General features: G+C 44.5%; 1 protein-coding gene across 7 annotated transcripts in view; it reads right to left on the bottom strand.

Annotated features, from left to right (window-relative positions):
• The window catches only part of PRG4 (proteoglycan 4), a 422,062-nt gene that overhangs the window by 348,543 nt on the left and 47,710 nt on the right, over positions 1–25,809 (bottom strand). For all 7 annotated transcript variants that reach the window (XM_069641367.1, XM_069641368.1, XM_069641372.1 and 4 more), the window contains exons 2-3: positions 5,922–6,044; positions 4,787–4,903 (exon numbers count right to left, since the gene is read on the bottom strand). In XM_069641367.1, the coding sequence (XP_069497468.1) occupies positions 4,787–4,903; positions 5,922–6,044 (240 nt within the window). The remainder of the gene's footprint in view (positions 1–4,786; positions 4,904–5,921; positions 6,045–25,809) is intronic.

Here is a 25,809-nt window from a genome sequence, read left to right as displayed (position 1 = left end):
AAGATTCTAGACAAAGCAGCTTACCTGCAGGTCCAGCACTTCCTCGAAGAACAGAACCTCCTTGGACTGAGACAATCCGGCTTTCGCCCTAGGCATGGGACAGAGACCGCCCTACTCGACCTAAAAAACCAAATGGACGACGCAAGGGACCAAGGCAAACCTGCCTTGCTCCTTCTCCTGGATCTGTCGGCAGCTTTTGATCTTGTAGACCACGACATCCTCTGCCACCACCTCTCCTCCACAGCCAACTTCTCTCAAGAAGCCATTACATGGATCACCTCCTTCCTCCAAGGCAGGACCATGCAGGTCTTCTTTGACCTAGCCACTGCATCACCCTCTATCATGCTATGTGGGGTGTCCCAAGGCTCCTGCCTCTCCCCCACCCTCTACAACATCTTCACCCGCCCCCTCTTCCTCATCCTTGACGCCATGGGCATCTCTTACACCAACTACGCCGACGACACACAGATCCTTCTCACTCTGACAGGCGACTATGACACGGACTCCGCTACCCTCAACAACATCTACAACACAATTCAAATGTGGATGGCTATCAACGGCCTCTGCCTTAACTCTGACAAAACTGAGCTCCTACTCGTAGGCTCCCCTGACACCATCAAGAAACTTGACGCTCAGTTCAGTCATTTCACCATTGACTCAATCACGATACCAGTACTTGACACGGTAAAAACATTAGGCATCTACTTAGACTCCAATCTATCCATGACCAGACAAGTAAACGCCATTGCCTCCTCGGCCGCTTACCATGCAAAACTCCTTAACGCAATCAGACCTTATCTGTCAAAAGACACTTGCACTAACATAGCCAGGGCCATAACCGGCTCGAGACTTGATTACTGCAATATTCTTTTCCTTGGGACCTCCAACAACAATCTTGAGAAGCTCCAAGTAATACAGAATAATGCCCTACGCGCTGCACAAGGCATTGCCAAGAGAGAGCACATCACCGCTGCCAGAAAAGCATCCCACTGGCTCCCCATAAAGGAGAGGATCCTATTCAAGGCTCTAAGCATCACCCACAAATGTGTCCATCTTGCCGCCCCAATGTACCTTTCCCAGAGGATCCACCTGGTCTCCTCCACAAGACCCACTGGATCACCCTATGCCAGCATGCTCTCAGTACCTAGGGTAAAAAGGACCAGAGCAGGGTGCTCCAGTTTCCTGTACCTCGCTGCCGTACACTGGAACACCCTCCCTAGCTCCCTGCGCTCTGAACCCTCACTGACCACCTTTCGGAAAACCCTGAAAACGACCCTGTTCATCTAACAATTACATGGCCTAGCCCTCATAATTGTATTGTATGATGTATTATGTGGTATATCTGTTCACAGGTCACTGCCTCACTGTAACCCAAGGCACAACCTGCACACATTGTAACTAAGTCTTCCTTGCAAGTAACAGTGCCACAATGCCCCTGGGCTGCCTGCGCGCTATATAAATTTAATAAATAAATAAATAAATAATGCTACATTCTAATAACTTGCATACACAACATGCTGAAATGCATACATGATATGATGAGAAAGTGCTTATATTATGTGCTAAGAGACATACATGTTATATTGTAATGCATCTACAACATAATAAAAAATACACTTTACAGTATTTACCTCTCAGTATACAATGAATGTATCTCAGTATGCAGTGTATCTATTTCAATATGCAATGCATCTATCTCAATATACAGTATATATCGCTCAGTGTTGAATGTATGTATCTCAGACCACCTTGCTGTGACTACATAGTTTGTCTGCCACACAGTCTTAGACTATGCCACAATTCCAATGACCTGTGTGCTAGAAGAATAATAGCACCAATCAGGAATCTAACAAACGCTCACACATCACCCCAACAAACCTGGACAGGTAGGTTATGGCAAAGGCCTAACGGTATACCTAATTCAACTGCAATTGCTACACACTCATAATGCATTATTATGCCTTGTTTTGTCTTTGTACGGTTGCTATGCCTTTTTTGACATTTATACGTTATTTGTTATGCCTTGTTAGATTATGTTATTTGATGTTGGGCTATGTCACACGATACCTGTTCACATACTTTGGGTCCGCAATTTTTGTTTGATTGGGCTGGGCCTCTATTCCAACTGCCCACTGACACATCAAAGACATTCCAACTGCAGCACAACTCAGCCCCACATGAGGGCACAATACAAAATGGCCGGATATGTGCCAAACATTAGCAACTGGTAAAGTGGTGTGCACCATGTATTGCACAGAGAATGTTCTGCACATAATTCAGTGTGAAATGTCCTCTATGATATGCATGGAGACCCGAAGTAGACTGGAAGTGCTGGGTCAGCGGAGGAGGAGGAGAGGTTAGTAGGGAGCTGGGAGGGGTAGCTCTGGGAGTGGCAGCCAGTGGACTGCGGACTGGAGGGAGGGTAATAGAGCTGGGCAGAGCAGGGCAAGGGGGTGCAGGCATGGCAGGAGTTCCAAGGTTTCCCCTGGTTAATGTGAGTGGTGGGATATGGGCAGGAGTCTCTGACATGATTCTTGGTGAGACATCAGGGGAGATGGGGGAGGATGGGGGTTGATGCAGCTAAATTCAATCTATTTCCCAACTCCCTTTGAGCAATAGACCTGCACAGTGGAGGGTACGGTAATGACAGCTTCTGGTAAGGGATAGTCAACTACATTCGAATACCGGACGGGCAGTTTCTACGTTTCATCTTCCCAAGGTCAATAAAATGGCTCCTATCAATTGGGTTGATAATGCCTATCATTCAGACTCAAGGAGGACATTTAGACTGCGCTGTGCATTATATAAACAGACATTATTATTATGACCTTTTTTCTTCGAGGAGGTAAGCTATTACCCTCTGAAAATCACTGCTTGTCTTGGACCGAGAGGTAACATAGAGTGCCATATAGTTCTGTGAACCGGACATTTTGGTCATGGAGGGGGTGTCACTCATACCTTCAACGAGGATTGTGAGGGATGCAGACATTAAAGTGAAAGTCTGTTTTCAGCAGTGGGATAACTCATGAAGGAGCACATTGACTGTGCACTACTACATATCAGCACCGGTTGTATACTAATTGACCTTTTCACAATTGACCTCGGGAGAAATGACCTAATTTAGAAGGTCAATTAGGACATATATGCAGTGGGAAACTCCTTGAAAAACCCCCACCCAATCCAAAAACCCCTGCAACCCTCACTCAATCTCCTTATATGATTTATAATCCAATAACCAACCCAATACATATTTAAAATAACTAGAATAGTATAAAGATCAATTATAAAAGGTCAATTTGGTTAATACCATCAGCAGCTCGCTCAATGCATGCATGAGTCGGAACACATGTACTAAATCACCTTAAGTAGAGCTGAAGGGCCCACATTTTCATTTGAGGACTCTTTCAGGCAACTGTCGTTCAAGAGCTCTCACTCAGTCTGTTCCCTCCTACTGAACCATACCCGAGGGGGGTGTTAATGTTCACAAGTGTACCTGCCATCCTTATGTTAAGTGGGCCCAGAAGTTCCGGATATGCCAGAGGTACTGGAATGATTCCAAGCCAAACTCAATGACAAAGTAGGCAACATTCAGCTTTATTGTCATCCAAATTAAGCAGGAACAGTATACAGCATCAAAATCTTGAGTCTCTCCACAAGTTAATAAAAGAACAATTGCTTTAATACTCAGAACGCATCATCACTGACGTAATGACACCATCACAACTAGCAAAACCTACAGGGAATGGGGGTTGGGTAAGGGATGTGGCTACATATAGATCATACAGGGATTACACAGTTAATTGGGTAAATGATATCTGATAGCTACTCCTGATACCATTTAACCCAAAAGGGAGCCTTGTATCTGAGTATATAACGTACACCCTGACTGTAAAGTACTAACACAAAGAAGGACTAAGACATCTGATAAAGGTGCACTGCAACGCGCTCCACATTTATACAGAGTTGAAGAGGAGGTCACCTGCATATCCATACATTGAAGAGACACAAGGATAGGGTGATTGTCTCACTAATCCTACCTATCGGTTTACTCATTCTAGGCTGCGCGGGTGTGCCGCTTCTCTAACAGTGGATAGAAAAAGAAACAGAAAGAATTGTCTTCTAGGTTCTTCATGAGCCACGCTTGGGCGTGTTACAAGAATTACTGATCTTTATTATCTTGTTCTCGCCTCTTCAACTACTCTCTATCATTCATGCTTACAGTGAGAGATTTTGCAAAGTCCACCTGTCTATTAATGTATTAACCCATAGACAAAAATTGACTTTTCCCAAAAACATCAAGTGTAATTCGGTTTGAATTATCACCAAACCCATTTACAGTTATCACCATTCGCTCTGGTGGAATTATTGATAGATTATCAGTGGTAGTAAGGCAGTATTAGTCCCCATTCAAGGAGTCCTACCACAAGCGGTGAATCCTCCTTCAAAAACGAGTGTTGAGGATTTACCTGAAGCCCCTTGGGTGGAGGTAAATCCTCCACTTCAATGCCAACTTGGAACATTTCAGTGCAGTAATAATGGTGGTAATTATGTTACCACCAATAAACTGGTGGTAACAGCATTACTGTCAGAAATGTAACTGCATTGCCACACTTGTAATGAGCCCAAGAGAATAGGTAAGAGGTAGTACTGCGTAAATGCAGTGAATCCACCACCAAAATTGATAGGTGTGGCTGTTGACATTCCTAAAACAATAATCAGAGAAGATCATCAACAATTGACATTAACGTCTGGGAGAAGCTACACGGAGTGTACCCATATCACTTACCTATGCAATTTGTCTTGTAGTCAGAGCAGCACTTGTTGTACTTTACACAGTTTTCATCACAATCGCACTCTCTCCCTCTTTCAAAGTTCTCGTGGCAGCGCCCTTTACAGGACCCATCTAGAGTGGTACAAAGGAATAAAAAATAATGTTGGGACCAAATGCATTGCCTTTTCTGGAATGGTGCAGGGTCCAGGAAACATGAAGTTTACTTAGACCATTACTCCACAGGCATAGAAATCCTTCCAGCCCATGCACCCACATATGACTGGATAACTTGCCCCAACTGGGAGGAACTCAAGCTGCCTCTCAGCACAAACACCTGCATGATCTCCCTCAATAAAACGCAACATGACTGGAGAGGTGCATGGTTTAGGCCATCTATTTCCATCAAAATAATACAACATTTTCTAAGGACATTTCAAAATGTTGCATAATGTGGCTTTAATGAAAACTGTTTCTTCCATTGATGTGCAAAGGAAGAAAAGAAACTGCAACCAGCATCATTTCCTTAAAAGTGATCTGGGAGCATTCTTCTATAAGAGCCCCCTGTTTCAAGATGGACGGCCTACCTGCAAAACAACCTAGAATGTCCTTAAGGTTGTCCTGAGTAAGGTGATACACTCTCCTTGTCAACTGAGCAGCCAAGGCAGCCATTTATAAAGGGAGACCGGTCAAATAGTTTCTTGATGCATGACGGCTGATCTTGAAAACTCCTTAATTACTTACGCAGTATTAAATATCAACTAAGGTTGATATTTCTTCTTTGGCAAAAAAGCAAAAAAGTAATGTTTTAGAAAAGGCGACGTTTAACATTTGCTTGAACCTAGGGGTTTGCCTTCTTTGGAGTTAACTGCCACTGCGTTAAGGTCTATGGAAGCTATACAGCGAAGTCCCAGAATACAAAGAGAAAACCCAGACTGGATAAGCACCTACAGCTTGGAATGCATCATGTTGGCAACTATGCAATGTTGATGTGGAGTGAGCTTTCAATGTACGCAGCTGTACCCCCTAGCTGAACTCTCATTTGCCAAAGTGTTCATGTAAATATGCTTGTTTAAGCCAGATGTGAAAGCTTGACCAGTTTTTACAGGAGAACCTTGAGGTCCGGGGTAGTGCTGGCAGTGACAGTGATTACCTGAGGTGCAGACTTTTCTGTAGTCATGGCAACACTCCATGAAGATGTAGCAGTTGTAGTCACATTGGCAGGATGACTCTCTTGAGTAACCTTCTCCGCATCTTCCTGCACAGCTACTGGAACCTAAAAGCATACAGGACATATTGAGATTCTCAAGTAGTGATAAACATCAGGCTATTAATCTAACCCAATTATTAACTGTTAGAAGTGCATTCTCGGATATGTAGTCCTGTCAAAATATCAGTAGTGAGTGATACAGAGGAAACATTTGAACTTCCGAACTCTGAATGAGCAGAGAACATCCTGAGAAATGTAATCTTGTGATGTATGTGTACTTTGTGAAAGCATGGGATGTTCTTGGGGACACTTTAGAATATGGTGGCAAAGTCTGGCATGTTTTGGGGGTATCTCTGATGATCAGCTTTTCCTTAATGTTGCTCGTTGCTCTGCCAGTTCATTTTTAAGATCAGAATGTTCCCAACTCAAATTGAATTGCAAGAGGAAGGAGAAGGTTTTCACTGAAAGCCCCTAACTCATGGGGCAACCGTGCCAGCTACAGTTTTTAAGCCATCTAACTCTTGGCATTTGCGCTGCACCTGGGCAAATGATGGCTATACCTGGCTAGGCTTGGACATAGGCTGACATCAGATGGGTGTGTGGCCAAATGAGACTGCATCCAATATAGAATGGCAGTACCACACCATATGCGGCTGCACCAGGCAGCTGCTAGCTGCACTTCTGAATGACGCTGGGCATAAGGCTAAAATAGTTTGGCATTTGAGACTTAACGAAAAAGAACTTTACAACCACTTCATACAAAACAAAAGCGCAAACATAAGATCATTGTTTATTGAATGCAAAACAATAAAGAAAAAACAACTATACACATAGCTACAATACAGATCACACATTTATAATATTTCATTTATTTTCCAAAATATTTGGTAAATATTTGGTCATGCGTTTTTGTCCCTCTCACTGCCCCCAAAATGTCTTGCCTTTCATTGGCATTGGTAGAGAGTGTGAGGGGCGGGGTGGGGTTTACAGTTGGTCAATGAAGGGCACTTTTTGTTATGATAGGTACATACAAGTGGGTGAAGTTCCCATTATACAGACACCATGCACCTGCCTCAACTAAGAGAAACATTCATGCTAAAATGCTCCATTCCATTTGCAAGATGCTTATCCAGTCCTGGTTTTGACTTTGCGATTTGCAACTTGCAGGCCTGGGTTGCCCCATTGAAAATCCAGGCTTAAGAGTCCCAGAATTCAAAGTTAAACCAGGACTGGGCTAACATCCTATCTGTGTGCATCCTGCAGGTCACAATTCAGACCGCAGCTGCCTTTTATACTTGTCTTGTCCGTTAAAGGAGAACCATGTAGTTGGGTAACAAACAAATATATTTTTTAAGCACCAAGTGACTTGGGATGCCATTCCCTTTATAAGTGTAAAATTTCCGGCCTGTAGAAATTGCAAGTCTTATTATAAATAGAGTATTTGGATTTCAGAAAATCTGATTTAATCCAATTTCTGCACTCTGGAAATAATGTTCACTTCTAGAGGTTTATCTAAAAATGTTTTGAAAATGTTCAATAGATGGCAGTGCGGATCTTGCTATACCTGTATTCAATTTAAAATTAAAAGCAAGGTCAGCACTTTAGAGATTAGACTATGTTTCAATGTATGTTTCGCAACTTGCGAAAAGAAAAATACATAGTCCAAAACTGATGCTTATTCTACTCTAAATGCTTTTTGGAGGTTTTTGTCTGCATTGTGAATTTGAGGTGTTTTAAGAAAAGACTTGTAGAAACCACAGCTTAAAACGTGTAAATATCCTTTTATCTCAAAGGGTCCTAATACTCTTCTTGTAAGGTAACCAGGACGTCACGATAAACTGCAATTTAGTGGACATGTTGACATTTTCTTACCTCATTATGATCCTAACTGAAATAAGCCATATTTGGCTCTGCATTTTAAAAAGTAGCAATTTGGAGTTAATTATTGTATTGCCGAAGCTATTGGGCTGAAAAACTTCAGTTGCCGCTTGCCAGAGAAGATCCAAATTTCTACTTGATCAAATGACGGCTTGTACTTCAAAGGTTCTCCATATAACACTAGTATATTCAAGTTCTATTGGGGAAATGGACCAAGTATTGGCCACTTCAATTCTCATAATGCAAAGTTTCCAGCAAAAACTGAAGTGACTTCACAGGAAGCGAAGCATCAAATAGAATTGTTCCGAAGTACACTACGAAAAATATGGTTACAATATCACTGTAATGTGATACACTATTAATACAATAATGGATCACCATATGCATCATTAATATTAGTGTGTATAGGCCCATACTACCAAATTATTATGAATGCAAGCAGACGTCCAAGGTAAAATGATATTGATGTGTTATTATATAGCACTTACGCTTAAGAGCTTTAAATAGAACAAATATGCATGGTACTCATTTATCAACCTCAGATGGATGAAAGGCTGAATTGGCTTTGCTGGGATTCATACCTGCAACCTGCAGGTCACACACACATCGCAGCAGCAAGCGCTCAACCCACTGAACTATTTTACTGGCTATCGCTATCTTACCGGCTATAGCAAAATGAGCAATTACATGTCTGAACGTTGTCAAAGTCAGAAACGAAATTACAATCTGTAGTGGATACCATCAAACTGGTAACTGAGATTTAAGAGCAGGCCAGTTCATCTGCAGGTCTGGTGCAAGGTTGGGCACATGGCAAGCCTGAGTGGATGTATTTTTAAGGCATCACGGATTGACAGAATACATACATGACCATTGGGAGGGTTCATAGCTGTGTATTGAAGGGTTTAGAGCAAGGCAGGGAAAGCAGATCACTCACACAGCATCCCGTACTCTGGGCACTTGTTACCTCATACATGCAAACACACATCCTGAACAGCATGTATGGTGATATGAAAGATAGACACATTACAACAAAGCATTAATTGTGGCACAATAAACTCAAGGGCCACTTTATGTGCTATGGTCAAGCATGTTTGCACTGTACCCAAGCTTTTAGGCACAAGGATGTTGTCAAGTGACCGCGGACACCAAGGTGGAATGTCTTGTGATGATAGTAACAGAGACAATGGCAGAAAAAAACATGCTATAAATGCAACTTGCGAAAAGAAAAATACATAGTCCAAAACTGATGCTTATTCTACTCTAAATGCTCTTTGGAGGTTTTTGTCTGCATTGTGAATTTGAGGTGTTTTAAGAAAAGACTAAATCAGTCCCTCACCCCCTGAAGTGTGCCTGAAATAAACCTTTAACGAGTCTAGCAATTAATGTATAGAATTACAGAAAGACAAATTATTTGTTATTCCTATTCTTTACTATATAGGGTCACTGCTCAAAGAGTTACACTTGTGGAACCCCCTGTTTTTTTTAAGTGGCCTGAACAAGAAAGGGTAGCAAGAGAGACCACAGGGGTAGCAAGTGAGAACTCAGGGCTCGCAGGTGCGACCCCCCAATTGACGTCCCTGGGGTAATCTCAGTCCTCCAAGAGACATATCTGATCAAGTGGACTGATCCATGCTAGGTAATGTAACAAAGGTGTGGTGCCTTGCTTGGAATACCAAAGGACAATGGTAAGGCAGTTTTTGTACAACCGCTCTTAAGGTCTGTACAACCACAAACCCTAGGAAGGGGTTAAGGCACCCAACCAAAAAGAAAGCCAAACCCCTTTTAAAGGTAGCTAAACATGACAGAAAGAGTAGGTAAACTTGACAGAGTTACTAGGCTTAATGCTTAGGAAGGGGTAGCAAGCTGACACAAAGGTACAATTGGTCCACACACGTATCCATAGAAACACACACAGATATACTGAAAGATATATACATTTATTATGTTATAAAGTAAAACTCTTAGCAGGGTAAATAAGCCCCCGAACACATAATTCACAGTATTAAAATACACAGCAAATGTATAATAACAGTAAATGTCTGAGAACTTTAATTTGAGTCCACTATCACAGATAGGTACACAACATATATCGATGACAAGGGTTGAAAGAAAAAAAAGACAGACAGCCTAACATACAGTTAAAAATCCATAGTGCCTGCACAATAGCAGTACAATGTCCAAAGGCCCCAACCCACTCTTGTTATTTACTGTAGGCCCTATCCCTGGATGTAAGCACCCAACAGATATAGACAATGGGCTGTAGGAGAAGAGAAGCAGACATGTTACCACACCAAAACAATAGTCATAAAGGACCATAAAATCACCATCAACAATCTACACTGGTATTACCCTCTGTAGACTAGTATTTTAATAATGCACCTCACAATCAGGGACAGCCGTAGAGGGTGGAAAACAATCCAGAAGAACAACCACAAGCCTCTAAAAAAATCAAGATACGATTCAGCAAAAGTTATCATTGCCAGTTATTCTTGGGAAAAATAGTTACAGGATTATTCAAATTAGATACAGTGCACAGCTTCATTCACATTTGAAGAAGTGGGAAGCAGGAATTTAAAAATACATCTAAAATCACTGAGAAGTGCTAAAACTCTAGTTCTTGGTATAGAACTCACTGTAACCCAGAGGAGTACAAGAAACATTTCCAAGGTCAGCTAAGTACCCTGCAAATCACTTTAGGAGATTTTCAAGGTAAGTTAAATGTCCCATAGAAGTCAATGGGCCACAATGCAAAATTGAAGGTAAGTCCCTGTTTTACCCCACAGGTGCATATTTGGTGGCCCACATCCCCAGTGAGGACCAGAGGAGGCCCACATCAAGAGATCCAGAGGTAGGTTCAAAAACCTGGAGCCTCAGGAGAGGATGCAGCAAATTAGAAAGACATCCAATGTTATCCAATGGGAAATGTGATAAAGGCCCACTTCCAAAGAGATGCAACCACAGACCAAAAGGACACCTTCTGGCTGAGCTTCTTAAAGAAATGTTCACCCCAGGACCCTAAGGTAGGTACTCGCAGCATTGGTCCCCTGACATTGGGTTCCGGGGAATACGTGGTAAGTACAGGGCTTCTTTTCTAAGTGTGGGTTACAAGGATCTGGTGCCCAGGGGCTTAAGCACTGACCCAACATCGAGCCCCTAGAAAAAAAGGAGAACAGAGCACCCTCCCGTTTAGGGGTCCATCATGCTACGTTATCAGTGAAAATACCAGCAAGGAATACGCGAACAAGAGAAAGGAATTTATGAAGATAGAATCTCTCAGTGGACAAACAAGTTTGGCAGTCCGTCACAAAACAATCCCAGGCGAAAGAGAACAGATGCGGGTGACCCAAGATGGACTAAGGAGAAGATGAGGTGGGGGAGTTGGGGTAGTGGTGTTCCAGTATGCTTCTAGTCAACATGAGCTACTCACAGCAAGACAGGAGACCCTGCTGGAAAGCACCTGCCAATGGTGGTAAAATGACCCGGATACAGTCACAGCATGGACAACTTAACTCAACACCAAAGTGGAGTCTGCATGAGGATGCAGGAGGCCCTGGCTTGACCTCTTGTGCAAACAATGCAAATCAGTGGGAAACATCTCCAGTAGGTAAGCAGACCTGCTTCTTCCGCACTTCAGAAACCAGGGAGTGAACACGGACTGAGAGAACACATACGTACTATTACCACTGGTAGCAGTTGGCCAAAGCCAGCCAACAAATCACAAGTGGGGACTAGGGACAACTGTGTCAGGTGGCCATCCACCCCAGTTAGCCAGTAGAGCTGCCACTCAACCCAGAGCCCAGGGACTCATAGTTCACAAATCTGAAAGGTTCACAAAGAGTAACCTGGTCAGGATGGCCATGTTAGGCATACCACGTGGTTGCCCCGAACAAAGGAAACCCCAAAATACAAAATGACAGAGAGCAGGACTTACAAACTACATTATTACCCCAATATACACGAAAAGCTACAGTGGGTTAATAATTATGTTAAATGGTTTGCACCTCTGGTGGTGCCAAAACTAAAGTATACCTGCCTCCAGTTTACTTCCTTAAACCAAGGTAGGGTGATAGAATCTAATGGGCTAATATTAGGTGCTTGAGAGGCCCACCTGGGACTGGCACCCTTATGGGAGATCCGGGATTAGAGACCTAAAGTGAAGGAAAAAGGAATGCAAGGCAGGAAGACTTCAGATGAAGTTACTCTGGCCATCAAACATAGGTCAGAGATCCAAAAAAAGAAAGCAGGAAAAGGGAAACGTTGAGGGGGTCCTAGAAGGTGACCTTAGAATCCCCAGAAATAGGATTTCTGTCTCAACAGCACCCAGCTTTACTAAAAAAATATACCCTGAGATCCTTATACAGCCTTTGTTAAGTGTCCTAAGAGAGAGCCTCCTCGACTTCATCACACAAGGGAAACACTATCAATGTGTACACCTCTGTATTATGTGAAGTAGTTATTCATGGTCCATAAATTGTCCTCTCAAAGCTAATATTAGGCATTCTCACATTGCCATACCACCAAGTGTGGATAATTGCCATAGCTGCTACATGCATTACATCACTAACTTAGTAGTTTCATAGCACTAAAGCTTCTCTGAAAGTTGGTGTATTGTTGTTTCAGACTGTAGTATGCAGCGGAAAGAAAAGGTGAGTGGTGAAGTGGTTAGGGGAAGAGGGTCAGTTGAAAAAAATTGGTTAAACTGAGGTGGGGCAGGTTAAATGAACAAGAATCATATTTGTACCAATTTAGCTGAATGTAGTCCAGCTAAAGTCGATCGGAGTACAGGATTGCAGAACATTAGGAGGGTACATTCTAAGGTGTTGGAAGGAGAAAGGAGTATTTTCTTGAGGGCAGTTTCAAAGAATTACATAGATATTTCTGAAAGAAGTGTGTAACTGAACGATGGGCTTTGTGATGGACTCGAGTTGTACTGCCTTGCACCCAGCAAGTGTGTCAGCTTTTATTGCTGGGAAGTATGTTTAACTTGTTCCAGAAAACAAAATCCAGAATAGTAATTTTGGGACTGCCAAGTCTACTGGGCAGGAGTGGCCATGTCAGAATAGAATGCTAAAGTTGAAATTGAACAGCAACATACGTGATATGTAGGGCCCGATTTCTACCCTGTGTGCAATGACAGTCTGGCACCCTTTTGTGTGAAACATTCAAATGATGCGGGTTATACCATTACTTCGCCCCCATCACTGCGACATCCGAAAATGGTGACTGTTTTTTTTTTATTTCAACCCACTTTACCCCACATATTTATGTGGCGGGGTGGGGGTAATTGTATAAAATGCAAGTAGGGGAGGATGCGGGGGTCTCCCCGCCCATATATATGAGGTGTAAAGGGTGTCGAATTAAAAATAAAAAGTTGTCAATTTTGGGGTCGCAGTAATCGTATAGATTCTTGTGGGGAATTAGGTCCAGCATGGGTGTAGACTCTACTTATTGCAGGTCTGCTTTGGGAGTTGTCACCATTTTCCATGAACTTAGTGCTGCTCAGGGGCGTCATTTATTTATTTGGATGTTCTGTGGAGTGCTACCTGCCACCTTCTCTCTACTTCAAAACATGTGTTGGTCTCTTACAGAACATCATGGCATGAATGTGAAACAACCTAACAAAATATGTCATAATATAACAAAACATAACACAAAGAACCAGCTAATACAACAAAACTGGCATTATGTCCCAATACATACATAATTGAACACAAATGGCCCTCATTACAACCCAGGCGTTAAGGGCTTAACAGTATTTATTTATTTATTTATTCGCATTTGTTAAGCGCACAGGCAGCCCATAGGGCATCGTGGCGCTGGTTACAGATATGAACATGACTTGTTATACATACCGAGAAGTCATAACTTAGTTGCAATAGAAAGGTTTGCAGATATGAACATGACTTGTTATACATACATAGAGGTCATAACTTGGATGCAAGAGAAAAGTAGTAGTTATAGGTGTGTAGCTATGGGTGAGGAGGAGAGAGAGGAGAGGGTGAGCATACACATGTTGGGGGAATTAGTTGAACAAAGTGGTTTTCAGTTTTTTTCGGAAGGTGGTGAGAGAGGTTTCTGCTCTGAGCGTGCTAGGTAGTGCGTTCCATAGTTTAGGTGCGATGTAGGGGAAGCTTATTCCACCTGCTTTAGCTCGCTTGATGCGAGGGACCCTAAGTAGGTTAGTGTGGCATTGTCTCGTTGGCCTATTGGTGTGAGATCTAACTAGCGTGTCAGACAGGTATGAAGGTGCAGTCAGGTTAATACATTTGTGTGCGGTGGTAAGTATTTTAAATGTAATGCGCTCTTTAACAGGTAGCCAATGTGCTTCCCTTCTGGCTTTCGCAATGTGGTCTCTTTTAGGTATATTGAGGGCTGCTCTTAGTGCATTATTTTGTGTTATTTGAAGTTTATTGAGATTGGAGTTGGAAGTGCCCGCCAGTAGCGCATTACAATAGTCTAGTTTGGCTCCAATGGTGGCTCTGGCAATGGATAGGCAGTTATCTTTAGTTAGGAATGGTTTGATTGCATTGATAAGCTTGGTACTCAGGGCGGAAGCAGAGACAATGGAGTTGACTTGCTTCTCCATGGAGAGTGATGCGTCAATGTGGACTCCTAGTGTTTTTACCGAAGGTAGAACTGGGATGACACAATTGTCAATGCAGAAGTTGGTGAAGAGGGGGTCGAGGTTTGTGAGGGTGGGTTTTTGGCCGAGGATGAGGATTTCGGTCTTGTCTCCGTTAAGACATAGACCGTTTGTGGCCATCCATGCTTGGATGGTGGCGTATATATTCTGGAGGGTGGCTGCGTCCTGGTGGTAGAGTCCTGTGAGCGGGAGGAGTACTTGGGTATCGTCAGCGTAGTTGGTGTATGTGATCCCAAGTGCGTCCAGTTTATCAAAGAGAGGTTTGGTGAAAAGATTATAGAGGGTAGGAGCCGTACATGAGCCCTGAGGGACTCCATACCTGATGGTGGTAGGCTCTGCGTTGGCTGTATTGGAAAACACTTTCATCACTCTACCTTCGAGGAAGGAGGTGATCCAATTTGTGGCTTGTTTAGAGAAATGTGCGGCCTGTGTGAGATGGTTGGTGAGGATGGCGTGGTCGACTAGATCAAATGCCGCTGAGAGGTCTAGGAGGAGCAGAAGGGCCGGCTTGCCTTTGTCTAGGATCAGGGTAATTTGATTCTTAAGATCTAGTAGGGCAGTTTCGGTGCCATGACCTTTGCGGAATCCAGACTGCCTTTTACCTAGGACAGAGTTGTTTTCTATGTAGGCCTGTATCTGCATATGTGCAGCTTTATCAAGGATTTTTAAGAGAAATGGAACCGTAGTAATAGGCCGATAATTGTTAGGTTGAGCAGGGTCCAGGGTTGGTTTCTTTAAGAGTGGGCGTACCCATGCCTCTTTAAGGCTGTCAGGAACATTGCCAGTCTTGAATGAGGCGTTAATGAATGCTGTGATGATTGGTGCGAGGGGGGTCGCACATTCTTTAATGATATTAGGGGGGCATATGTCGCCTTTACATCGAGATGGTTTGAGCTGTTTGAGGATGTGGAGAGTGTCTGACTCAGTGATTGGGGAGAAATCGAATTTGGAGGTGTGCTCGTCTTTGGTGTTATTGACGGAGAGGGTCTGCTGGGTGTGCAGTGCCTTAGAGTGTTCTGCTATTTTATTTTGAAGGAGGTCTATTTTATTTAACATTGCTGTTTGAATGCTGTTACACCAGGTCTCATCCTTAACAATCTCATCTGTGCAAATTGGGGGGATGGTGAGCTCTTTAAAGATGGTGAAGAGCTCTTTTGAGTGGGAGTTGGCTTCCAGGATACGTTTATTGTAGGTTTCTGATTTCGCCTGGAATATGGCATGTTTGTATTTTTTAGAGATACTGAGAAAGTCTACTTTGGTGGCGTCACATGGATTGGCCTGCCATGTTTTGAGGGCTTGGCGTTTGCATTGGCGTAGATTTAATAAGTCCTCCGTGAACCATGAGTTGGAGTGAAACGATTTTTTTGCTTTTTTGTTTTCAAGAGGGGCTGCGGTATTGATGGCGTGGGTGAGTGTGTCTTTGAGGATCTCTGCTAGTATGCTGGGGTCAGAGGAGAACGGTGGCGCTAGGCAAGGGATGTTGAGAAGGGGACGTATATTTTCTGCTGTAAGTTTTTTAGCACTTCTGGCTAGCATGGCCGGTGCTGGTATAAGAGGTGTGCAGTAGGAGGTTATGGGAATGCAGAATTGAAGGCAGTTGTGATCAGTCCATGGAAGGGCTGTGTTGGAGTTGAGGGTGGAGCCACAGTTGTGATCAGCTACCCAATCTAGGATACGGCCTTTGTTGTGGGTCGGGGCAGTGACTATCTGTGTGAATCCTAGATCTGTGAGGTTTCTGGTGAGGGTGATAGCTTCTTTGTCAAGTTTATCATTATATCCAAGGTTAAGGTCTCCTAAAAACAATGTTTTGGAAGTTTGTTTAATGTTTTTTCCAAGAAGATGGTTGACTATGCCTTTGAAGTTATTGGTGGGTCCTGGGGGTCTGTATATGACATGAATGTTTACTGTGTCTTTGGGGGAGAGGGTGAGTTTGGCTGAGAGGATGTCAATGGGGTCTTCCCCTGTGGTAGGAGTCTGTCTTAAGGCTAGGGTGTCTTTAAAGATTAGTGCGACTCCACCTCCCATTTTTGCTGATCTGTCTTGTCTTAGGATCGTGTAACCTGATGGTACAGCTAAGCTGATAGTTGGGCCAGAGGCAGGGTGCAGCCATGTTTCTGTTATGGCTAATATGTCTAGGTCTTGGTTGGTGATGATGTCATTGACTTCTAAAGCGTGGGCGTTGAGTGAGCGTACATTTAATAGAGCACATTTAAGGTGTTGGAGCTTGTTTGGTAGAGTTGGCTTGAGGTTGGTACTAGGGGTACAGTTTTTGGTAGTGTGAGTAGGCTTGTTAGTCGAGTGATATCTGACTTCACAATGGTGCTGGGTTGGAGCGAGCTTAGGGGACCTGATAAGGTGCTTGCGGGTTGTGGTGTATGGTGGGCAGCAGGTCTTGGCGTGAGTGCGAGAGCCTAGGCGTGAGTTTCTAGGTGTGACCTGCATGGGTGTGGAGAGGAGAGCTAGATGGGGTGTGCGTGTTCTGAGTCTGTATTGTCTGAGTAAGATCTCTGGAGGAGTGGCGTGTGTGGTGGTGTGTCTGGGATCCATGAAGTGGCTGTTGGGTTGCCCTGAGGGCACGGAGTAGTCAGTAGTACTAGTCAGTAAGGTGTAGACTAGACCCGTGAAGAGGTACAGTGTGTGGCGGCAGTACATGTTGAGTAAGTTAGCGAGTAAAGTCTCAAGCGACCCTAAGGTGCAACACAATATCACAATGGTCTCTGGGCGACCATAAGGCGCTACACAATATCACAGTGGTCTCTGGGCGACCATAAGGTGCTACACAATATCACAGTGGTCTCTGGGCGACCATAAGGTGCTACACAATATCACAGTGGTCTCTGGGCGACCATGAGGTGCTACACAATATCACAGTGGTCTCTGGGCGACCATGAGGTGCTACACAATATCACAGTGGTCTCTGGGCGACCATGAGGTGCTACACAATATCACAGTGGTCTCTGGGCGACCATGAGGTGCTACACAATATCACAGTGGTCTCTGGGCGACCATGAGGTGCTACACAATATCACAGTGGTCTCTGGGCGACCATGAGGTGCTACACAATATCACAGTGGTCTCTGGGCGACCATGAGGTGCTACACAATATCACAGTGGTCTCTGGGCGACCATAAGGTGCTACACAATATCACAGTGGTCTCTGGGCGACCATAAGGTGCTACACAATATCACAGTGGTCTCTGGGCGACCATAAGGTGCTACACAATATCACAATGGTCTCTGGGCGACCATAAGGCGCTACACAATATCACAGTGGTCTCTGGGCGACCGTGGTGCAGATGCTATTATCAAGTGACAGCATATTGCAATGCAGGGCAAGAGCATGGTTAGTTGGCTACAGATTATGCATTGAAATATTTTTGTTGCAGTTCGAGAGCACAACGGTGCAGGTGGGACCTTGGACGTAGCAATGTTGGGAGGTGCATGTCTGTGGAGGCTGAGAACAGTTCAGGACTCTAACTCGCGGGTCGGTAGTGGATTGTGGAGGAGGGGGGCAGTATGCTTACCCTGTGGGTGGACGGCAAGGGGTCCTGGCTCTAGGCTCGACGGTGTAGACAGGCTGAAGACAGGCACAGTGCCTTTGTGGGTGCCTTCGTGGTGGGCCGGCTCCAAGCCTGCCGGCTTGTGGTTGGCTCCCAAGTAGGGGAGAGGAGCCAATCACGATGCTTGTAGGGCTGTGGGGCCGAGTGGAGTGTTGTGGCAGTGACGGTCGGCCATCTTGGAGTGGGGCAGACCTCGTGTCTCCCAATGGTGGCTAGATGCACTCCAGTGCAGTAATGGGGCAAGTCCTACGTGGAAGTGGGCCCCTGGGCAATCAGGAGCGGCGCGGATATATTAATAAATAATCCGCCGCGAATTGCCGAAAAACGGCACACTCGCGCTCCGAATTCCGAAAATTCCGAAAATCATCTGATGGCTTGTGGCATACCTGCCGTAAATGCTGGCAGCGCCGTTAAACCCTTAACGCCTGATTACGAGGTCCCTTTGCAGGTTGGAGACTTTAACGCCTGCTTTTTGCAGGCGTTAAAAACCAACCCGCAAAGGGACCTTGGTGCTAAGTACGGTGCCGCAATTTGCGGCACCGTACTTAGCGCTTTCCCCATTCCCATTGAGCCCTATGGGGCAAAAATGGGAATGGGGAAGGGCCATGGCGGCATGGGGAATTACCGCCCCGCCAACCTCGGAATGGGGCGGTAATTCCCCATTCCGCCATGGCGGAGTCGCTAAGTTACCGGCATGGACCATGGTGCTATTAGCACCATGGTCCAACGCCAGGGTCGTAATGAGGGCCATTAAAATGAAAAAGAGCAAAACTCCTATTAAACCAGAAAATGTAATTTGGCTCCAAGCTTGCAAATAGGAAGGGGGAATTAAAAAGACAAGTTGGGAGCATGGTTAGGTGTACATGCAGGGAGGGAGGAAGAGGAAGTCCGAATCAGGATGCAGTTGGGGGGCACCCCCGAAAACATAAAAAGGAATTCGTGTACAAAAAAGCACAATTTCAGGTTACCTTTTCTGGAAAAGATGGGCACAAACATTGCTCCTACTTGGACAACTTTGCATAAAATGTGCCAGCAGCACAATTGTGGCATGGCGTAGCAAAACATAACATATTGTAGCATGCCAAAACTAATAAAACACTGCGTTTCAAAGCAGGTCAAAGAATAGAGAAACTAGCATAGAGTAGCAAGGCAAAGTCAAATAGCATAACCATGGCATAGCATATCATACCAGGCATATAATAATGTAACCCAGCATAAAGCCCCTGTAAGGGTGCAGAAGTACAAGACCGACACAGGGGGCATAGTGGTTGCCATAGACTTTTATTTGTTTTAATAGAAAAGGGGAAAAGCTACCTAGCCCTAATACTGAGAGGGGTTTCTCTGCCTCAAACAATAAACCATGGCAAATGTTAGAATATCCCAAATAATAAGTGTCCGCGACCCAGTCAAATCCTATTTCCTTCCCTTACACTTATAGAAAACTAAGGATAAAGTCTCTGCTTCCTTCTTCTGGACAGAGGATTAAAAGTCCCTTTAAAAAAAGGTAGCAGGAGGAATGTCTCCCTTGCCCTGGTTTATCTTCTTCTCAGCCAGGAGGATATGGCTCTCTTTCCCCTGGTTTCCTTCTCAGTGTGGGTCCCATACCCTTGTTGGTAGACCTGGTTCTCGCATTCAACAGGTACTGCGCCGAAAAAGAGGGATGGGACTTCTCTTGCTTCTGCCATGCGGAAATGTCTCCTTTTCCCCTGCCTTCTTTCTCAATGTCCCACAATATGAGGGGGAAAGACTCCTTTCCCCAGGTCCTTCTGCTTCTCACTACCAGGAGGAAATTACTCTCTTTTTCATGGATTCTTTCTCAATGTGGGTCCCAGATCTGATGGCATGCATTGTTAGATCTAAGGCCTGAGGAGCCTTCGGCCCAGACAGGTTGTGTAACATGGTACTAAAGGATGACCCGCAATTATGGGCTACCCTGTTGCACCACTCATATATATGTTGATTTGTGAAACAGGGATCATCCCTCGATCCTGGAAGAGCTCCATCCTTATTCCAGCGTACAAGAAAGGCCCTCTGCACACTAGCTTCCAATTACAGGCTGCTAGCGATGCGGGACTGTAGGTCAAAAATATTTACAAACCTCCTCTGGGAGCTTTTAGCAACCTGGGAGGAGGAAAAGGGCTTACTGAATGCATCACAGACCAGTTTTAGGCAGGGTTGTGGGCCTACACATTCAATTTGGACTTTTCTGACCCTGATTTTGGATATCTCACATTACCTGGGAAGGATGCTGTATTTGTGCTTTGTTGATTATTCAGCTGCCTTTGACAGTGTTATTAGATCAAAACTGTGGGCCACGCTGACTCAATGGGGCATTGACCTGTTGCTTCTTTATTTCATCAAGGCACTACAGGTGAGATTTTCCCAGGAGCGGTAGCGGTCTGATGAATTCCCAACTAATTGTGGGCTGAAGCAGGGCTTCCCCCTAACCTCCCTCCTGTATAATCTGTATACAACCAAATTATCAAGGGTCTTGAAGGGAGTGAAGGTGTGGGGCTCAGTGGAGAGCCCAACAGGCGATCAATGACATTTTCACCTCCTACTACACTCAACTGTACAGACATGACCCCCACGTCCCACAGGAGAACTTGACTGAGGTATTTTCAATGATCCACCTCCCGAGGCTCACGTACAATCAAAGAACCTCTCTAACCTACCTCTTACTTTGGAAGAACTGGGCGAGGCAGTTGCCGCCCTTTCCACTTGTAGGACGCCAGACACAGATGGGCTCCCTGCGGAAATTTATAAAGCATATAGCACCACCCTAGTCCCAATACTCCTAAAGGTCTTTGGAGAAGCCTACGACACTGGCATACTCCCGGCCGGCATGAGAGCGACCCTGGTGATACCCATCCCTAAACCAGGGAAGCCAATGGATAGGTGTGACTCCTACTAAACCCTTAGCTATGTGGAACTATGATGTGAAGATACTTATAATGGTTCTGGCAACACATCTCCGTAAAGTCATTCCTACCCTGATACATATGGACCAGACTGGGTTCATGCTGGGTCTCAGCACAGCCCTGAACCTCCATAAACTCCAACATACCATTAACCAAACAATCTCATGTGAAGAACCTCACATGGTGGCATCCGTGGATGCCATCAAGACCTTTGATTCAGTCTACTGGGAATGGTTACTTGCCTCGCTACAGAGCTTTGGGCTGGGGGACGGATTCGTCCGCTGCATAAAACTCTTGTACACCTCCAAAACAGCTAGACTGTCGGGTAGACAGATATCTGGAGTGTGGGATATACAACGGGGAACTGCCAGGGCTGCCCTCTTTCACCCATGCTATATATTTTAGCCATGGAACCCCAGGCTGCATTCCTAAGCCAAGAATACCTAGAAGCGGGTGTCATTATTGGGGGGGCAAAAACATCTGATATCACTCTATGCGGATGATGTCCTGCTTTACCTGAGTGAACCACGACACAATCTCCCCATGGTGGATGTGGCCGCCTTACCTGATCTGGGACTCCCATGGGAGCCTTACTCCTTAAAATATCTAGGGATTGACATTACACATACGCCAAAAAGAAACACACAACCATAACACGCTTTGGGTGGTCGATGGCCACATGAAATTCATGTCTTTCTGGTTCCGGCTACAGCTGTCACTAATGGAATTAATTGTCATAGTCACAATGGGGGTCATTCCGAGGTTGGAGGTAAGGGATTACCGGTGCCTGTAAGGGCACCGATGGCGGTAATCCCTTACCTCCATATCCCGAGTTCCCTTTGCAGGTCCCTCTTTACCTCCTGCTTTTAGCAGGAGTAAATTACGGGACCCGCAAAGTGACCTTGGAGTAAATTACGGCACCGTAATTTACGGTGCCGTAATTACCTCCTTCCCCATTCCCATTGAGCCCTATGGGGGCAGAAATGGGGATGGGGAAGGGCTATGGTGAATGGGGAATTACCGGTCCATCCAACCTTGGAATGGACCGGAAATTACTCCATTCACCATGCCGGTATTCCATGGAGTAAATAGCTCCATGGTTGCCAACCATGGAGCTATTTACTCCATGGTGTAGTCCTAACTCGGAATGAGGGCCAATGATTGTCCTACCCTGGTTCTTATACAGTTTCACAAATGTACACTATTACACTGGGGTTACATTCTTCCTCTCCTTGATTTGCTAATCAGGAACTTCCTCTGGGGTGCAGGTTGCCACAGGCGGGCCCTCAATGTGCCTGTTTGCCTTATAACGATGGGGGGGGGGGGGTGCAGCTGCCAAAAGCTTGAGCTATATTATCTAGCCGCCCAACTGAGCTTCGTCTCGAAATGGTTAGCAGATGTCCCCATGCCAGAAACAGTGCTGCTGCAGCAGCTGGTGGCCCCAGCCAGTCTTAAAGAAGCCTTATGGATCCCGGAGAGCTGCATGCACACCCTCCTAATGCTGGTGAGACCGGGTAGGCAGATTTGGTCCAGAGAGATGAAGGTACTCAATGTGGGTCGATCCTACTCACCTAATGTTCCAATGGTGGCTCATGTGTGTACGGATAGGGGAGACCTGGGTGTTGCAAGGCATCGGGAGGAATGGGATGTATATGCATGGGGAGACTGGTTTGAAAATGGAAGGTTTAGAGACATGGACAGCCTAGCACAACAGTCTGGTCTACCCAAGGGACAATTCTTGAGGCACATGAAAGTGTTGGGGGTGGCGAGGCGTGGATGGAGTGAGTGGCCCACTAAATCTGAAGAGACAACACTTCTGGCATTGGTGTACACACTGGAGGATGGCTGGAGACCTGTGTCCAAGTTATATGGCTGTCTGCTGGGTGGCACTAGCCCTAGGAACCCGGACCTGAAACTGAGATGTGAGGCAGACGTGGGCTCAGTAAGCACTGATATAGAGTGGGAAAGGGTGCTTGGGTTCCCTGGAAATGTGTCCCGTAATGCAAGGTTCAGATTGTTCCAACTCAATGTGCTTCATCGCACATACATGACCCCTAGTAGAGTAGCTAGAGTCAGTAAAGATACACCGTCGACTTGTCTCTGGTGCCATCAGGACAATGCAAACCTAATTTACACATTTTGGAATTGTATTAAAGTACAAGCGTTCTAGTCCCAAATAGAGCAGGCCTGCAAGGCAGCTGGTAATAGTAGATACTTCTGGAGCCCACTGGAGTGCTTACTTGGTGCGTACTCCAGACAAGGTAAACACAAACATGTTATCAGATTCATGGATCTAGCATGCATAGTTGCGAAACAACTAATTGCCATGTCCTGGAAGTTGCCAAAGGACCTCCAATTTAAATTATGGCTCCTGGATTTTGAAACTTGGTGTGAGGTGGAAACAAGAGCATGGGCTATGGGCTATGTCATTACTGTCTAAAGGTGAGGAACTTGCTGAAGCCTTTGAGGCCTGAAAGGCACTAGCCATCACCATGATCCTCCCGTCTGATGATAAACCCCCATGATAGACTTGCCTTAACCGCCTTTATGCAGAGAATTTAGCCCCCAATGGTCTACGGGACATTGTGCTCAATAACAGTTCACCCACCCGGCGAGTAGTCCTATGTCACCCGCAGTGCAGTACAATCCTCTACCTAGAAGAATTACTTTTTGCCCGATGTGCGAGTCTGGTTAATGTATGGAATGTTTGTTTGTAGTTTGGTTTATATTTATAATGTTTTGCTCTATGTCTTGTAATGTTTGCTTGTGCTCCCGCATGGCCACCCTTGACTCTATAATCTAATAAACAAATTAAAGGATATGAAATGATATGATATTGCATTTATAATGCGCCTATACACAAGTGTTTCAAGGCGCAAAGAACCACCCCCCTAGGTATGGTGGTCTAGGCACCACTTTTCTGACATATGCGGACGATACGGTGATCCTGGTCCGTACACAAATGGGATTACAACGATCCCTGGATGCATTACATCTGTTCGCCATGGAGCATGGGTTCATCCCTAATGCAGACAAAATAAAAATCATGGTGTCCAGGAAGGAGGCTTATGGTTCCCTCACCTTTATTTGGAATTTAGGAGGAGTCAAACCTGAACAGGTACAGGAATATAGATACCTAGGAATAAGTATTAGGCCAAGCCCAGTATATTCTTACCTGGAGGAGAGGGTAATGCACAAAGCCTGGTGCAAATGGATGGCAATTAAACAAATAATAGACTCCCAGGGCGGATGCTCATTGGAGGCAAAGCTACTGGCCTCCAGGACTGCGATAATCCCTTGCCCTCTGTATGCCTCACAAGTCTTCCCAGCTAGAGCCACTGCCTGGCTTCCTAGGTTAGAAGGGAAAATCTTACGCTCTCTACTTGGATTACCAATAAGGGTATCGCTAGAGGCAATGCAACTCGAATTGGGAGTCCTGTCCCTAACCCCCATTTGGAAGATAGGCCTGCAAATTCTGGGCCAAAATATATTATGGGTGTTCTTATCATCTCGAAGACTTGGATATGTGTCAAAGCGGTTTTGGAACACACTTATCACATCCACTCCATTATACTGTGGATGTTCTGGTTCTCCTTTTCTTTGTTTTGACGTCATATGCAAATTGACGGCAGATGTCATTATGTTTTATGACGTCATCACGTCTTACGATGTCTCAATTATGGGTGCACATAAATAGACAATGAGCGGTGAAGTCTAAGTAGGACTTCAATAGGTTTGAGACTTTCACAATATATTTTTTACTCATTTCATATACGTTTCACATTATAATTTTAAAACAAGGTAATTGTCAACTACAATTACAATCCGATTTATGAGCTCTCAATATGCTTATGGACAAATAATCTTGAAAAGTTCCAGTACTATATTCGAATGTACAATTAAATAGACAATGGCTGAATAATATTAACTTGAAATGACGTTGCTCCGAATGCAGTATTTACTTGTGACATCATGCGTAGGCTTACGCATGACATCATTATGTACTGAACACCATTTTGCATGGGAATACTCATCTGTGAACATTCACTTTGGCCGAAAGGCATTTATCGCTGGCATTGTCCTTGAACTCATTGGAGGGATTGATCCTTTTTACCATTATGCCAGCAGGTAATTTCGGCCACATACCATCACTAAGCTTTTTAATTTAATCATTGTTACATGCAAGGGGGGCTGAGCACCACGTGGACTGTGCCACGTATTGTAATTCTGTAACAATAGTAACTACATCCACGACTTAAGAGAGAGGAATGTTATTCTAGACTTTACTTCCAACAATTCTTACTATAATAGCAACCAAAACCGGGAAAAACGTTTCAATTTTTACACGGAACCCTAGTTGTCTCTAGCAATAGCTAGTTTTGTTTTTCAAACACCCTACACCACTATTGAAACTTTGTACGTATGATTCATTTTAGATGACATTTACTACAGAAGCCTGATTTAGAAACAATTATACGCACTTCGATTTTTATAACAATATCAATATAAATTCGTATTCCACGCACTTGATATTTGAAATATCAAAGATACCCTAATACAGTTGAGATTAACATCTAGTACTGAATTATTTGAATTTAGGATTTTGATTAGTTAAAAGAGTAATGGAGATTACATTGTTTGATTATTTTTCTAGAGAATGCTAATCAATAAAAGACACAGCTAATACAGCTCGGGACCGAGTGTGTACTGATTTGACCGAATACAACCATTATTCATTTTCATCTAATAAAATCAGATTTAGTGATAAGACGTGTGGGGTAAGCTTATTCAGATATACCATAGCACCACCGTAGCACCGCATGTCAATT

The sequence above is a fragment of the Ambystoma mexicanum genome, chromosome 1q, assembly GCF_040938575.1.
Source record: "Ambystoma mexicanum isolate Mex_15411 chromosome 1q, UKY_AmexF1_1, whole genome shotgun sequence".
NCBI classification, from domain to species: domain Eukaryota; kingdom Metazoa; phylum Chordata; class Amphibia; order Caudata; family Ambystomatidae; genus Ambystoma; species Ambystoma mexicanum.
The sequence above is the reverse complement of the archived record's forward strand: the minus strand, read 5'-3'. Positions and strand labels throughout refer to the sequence as shown.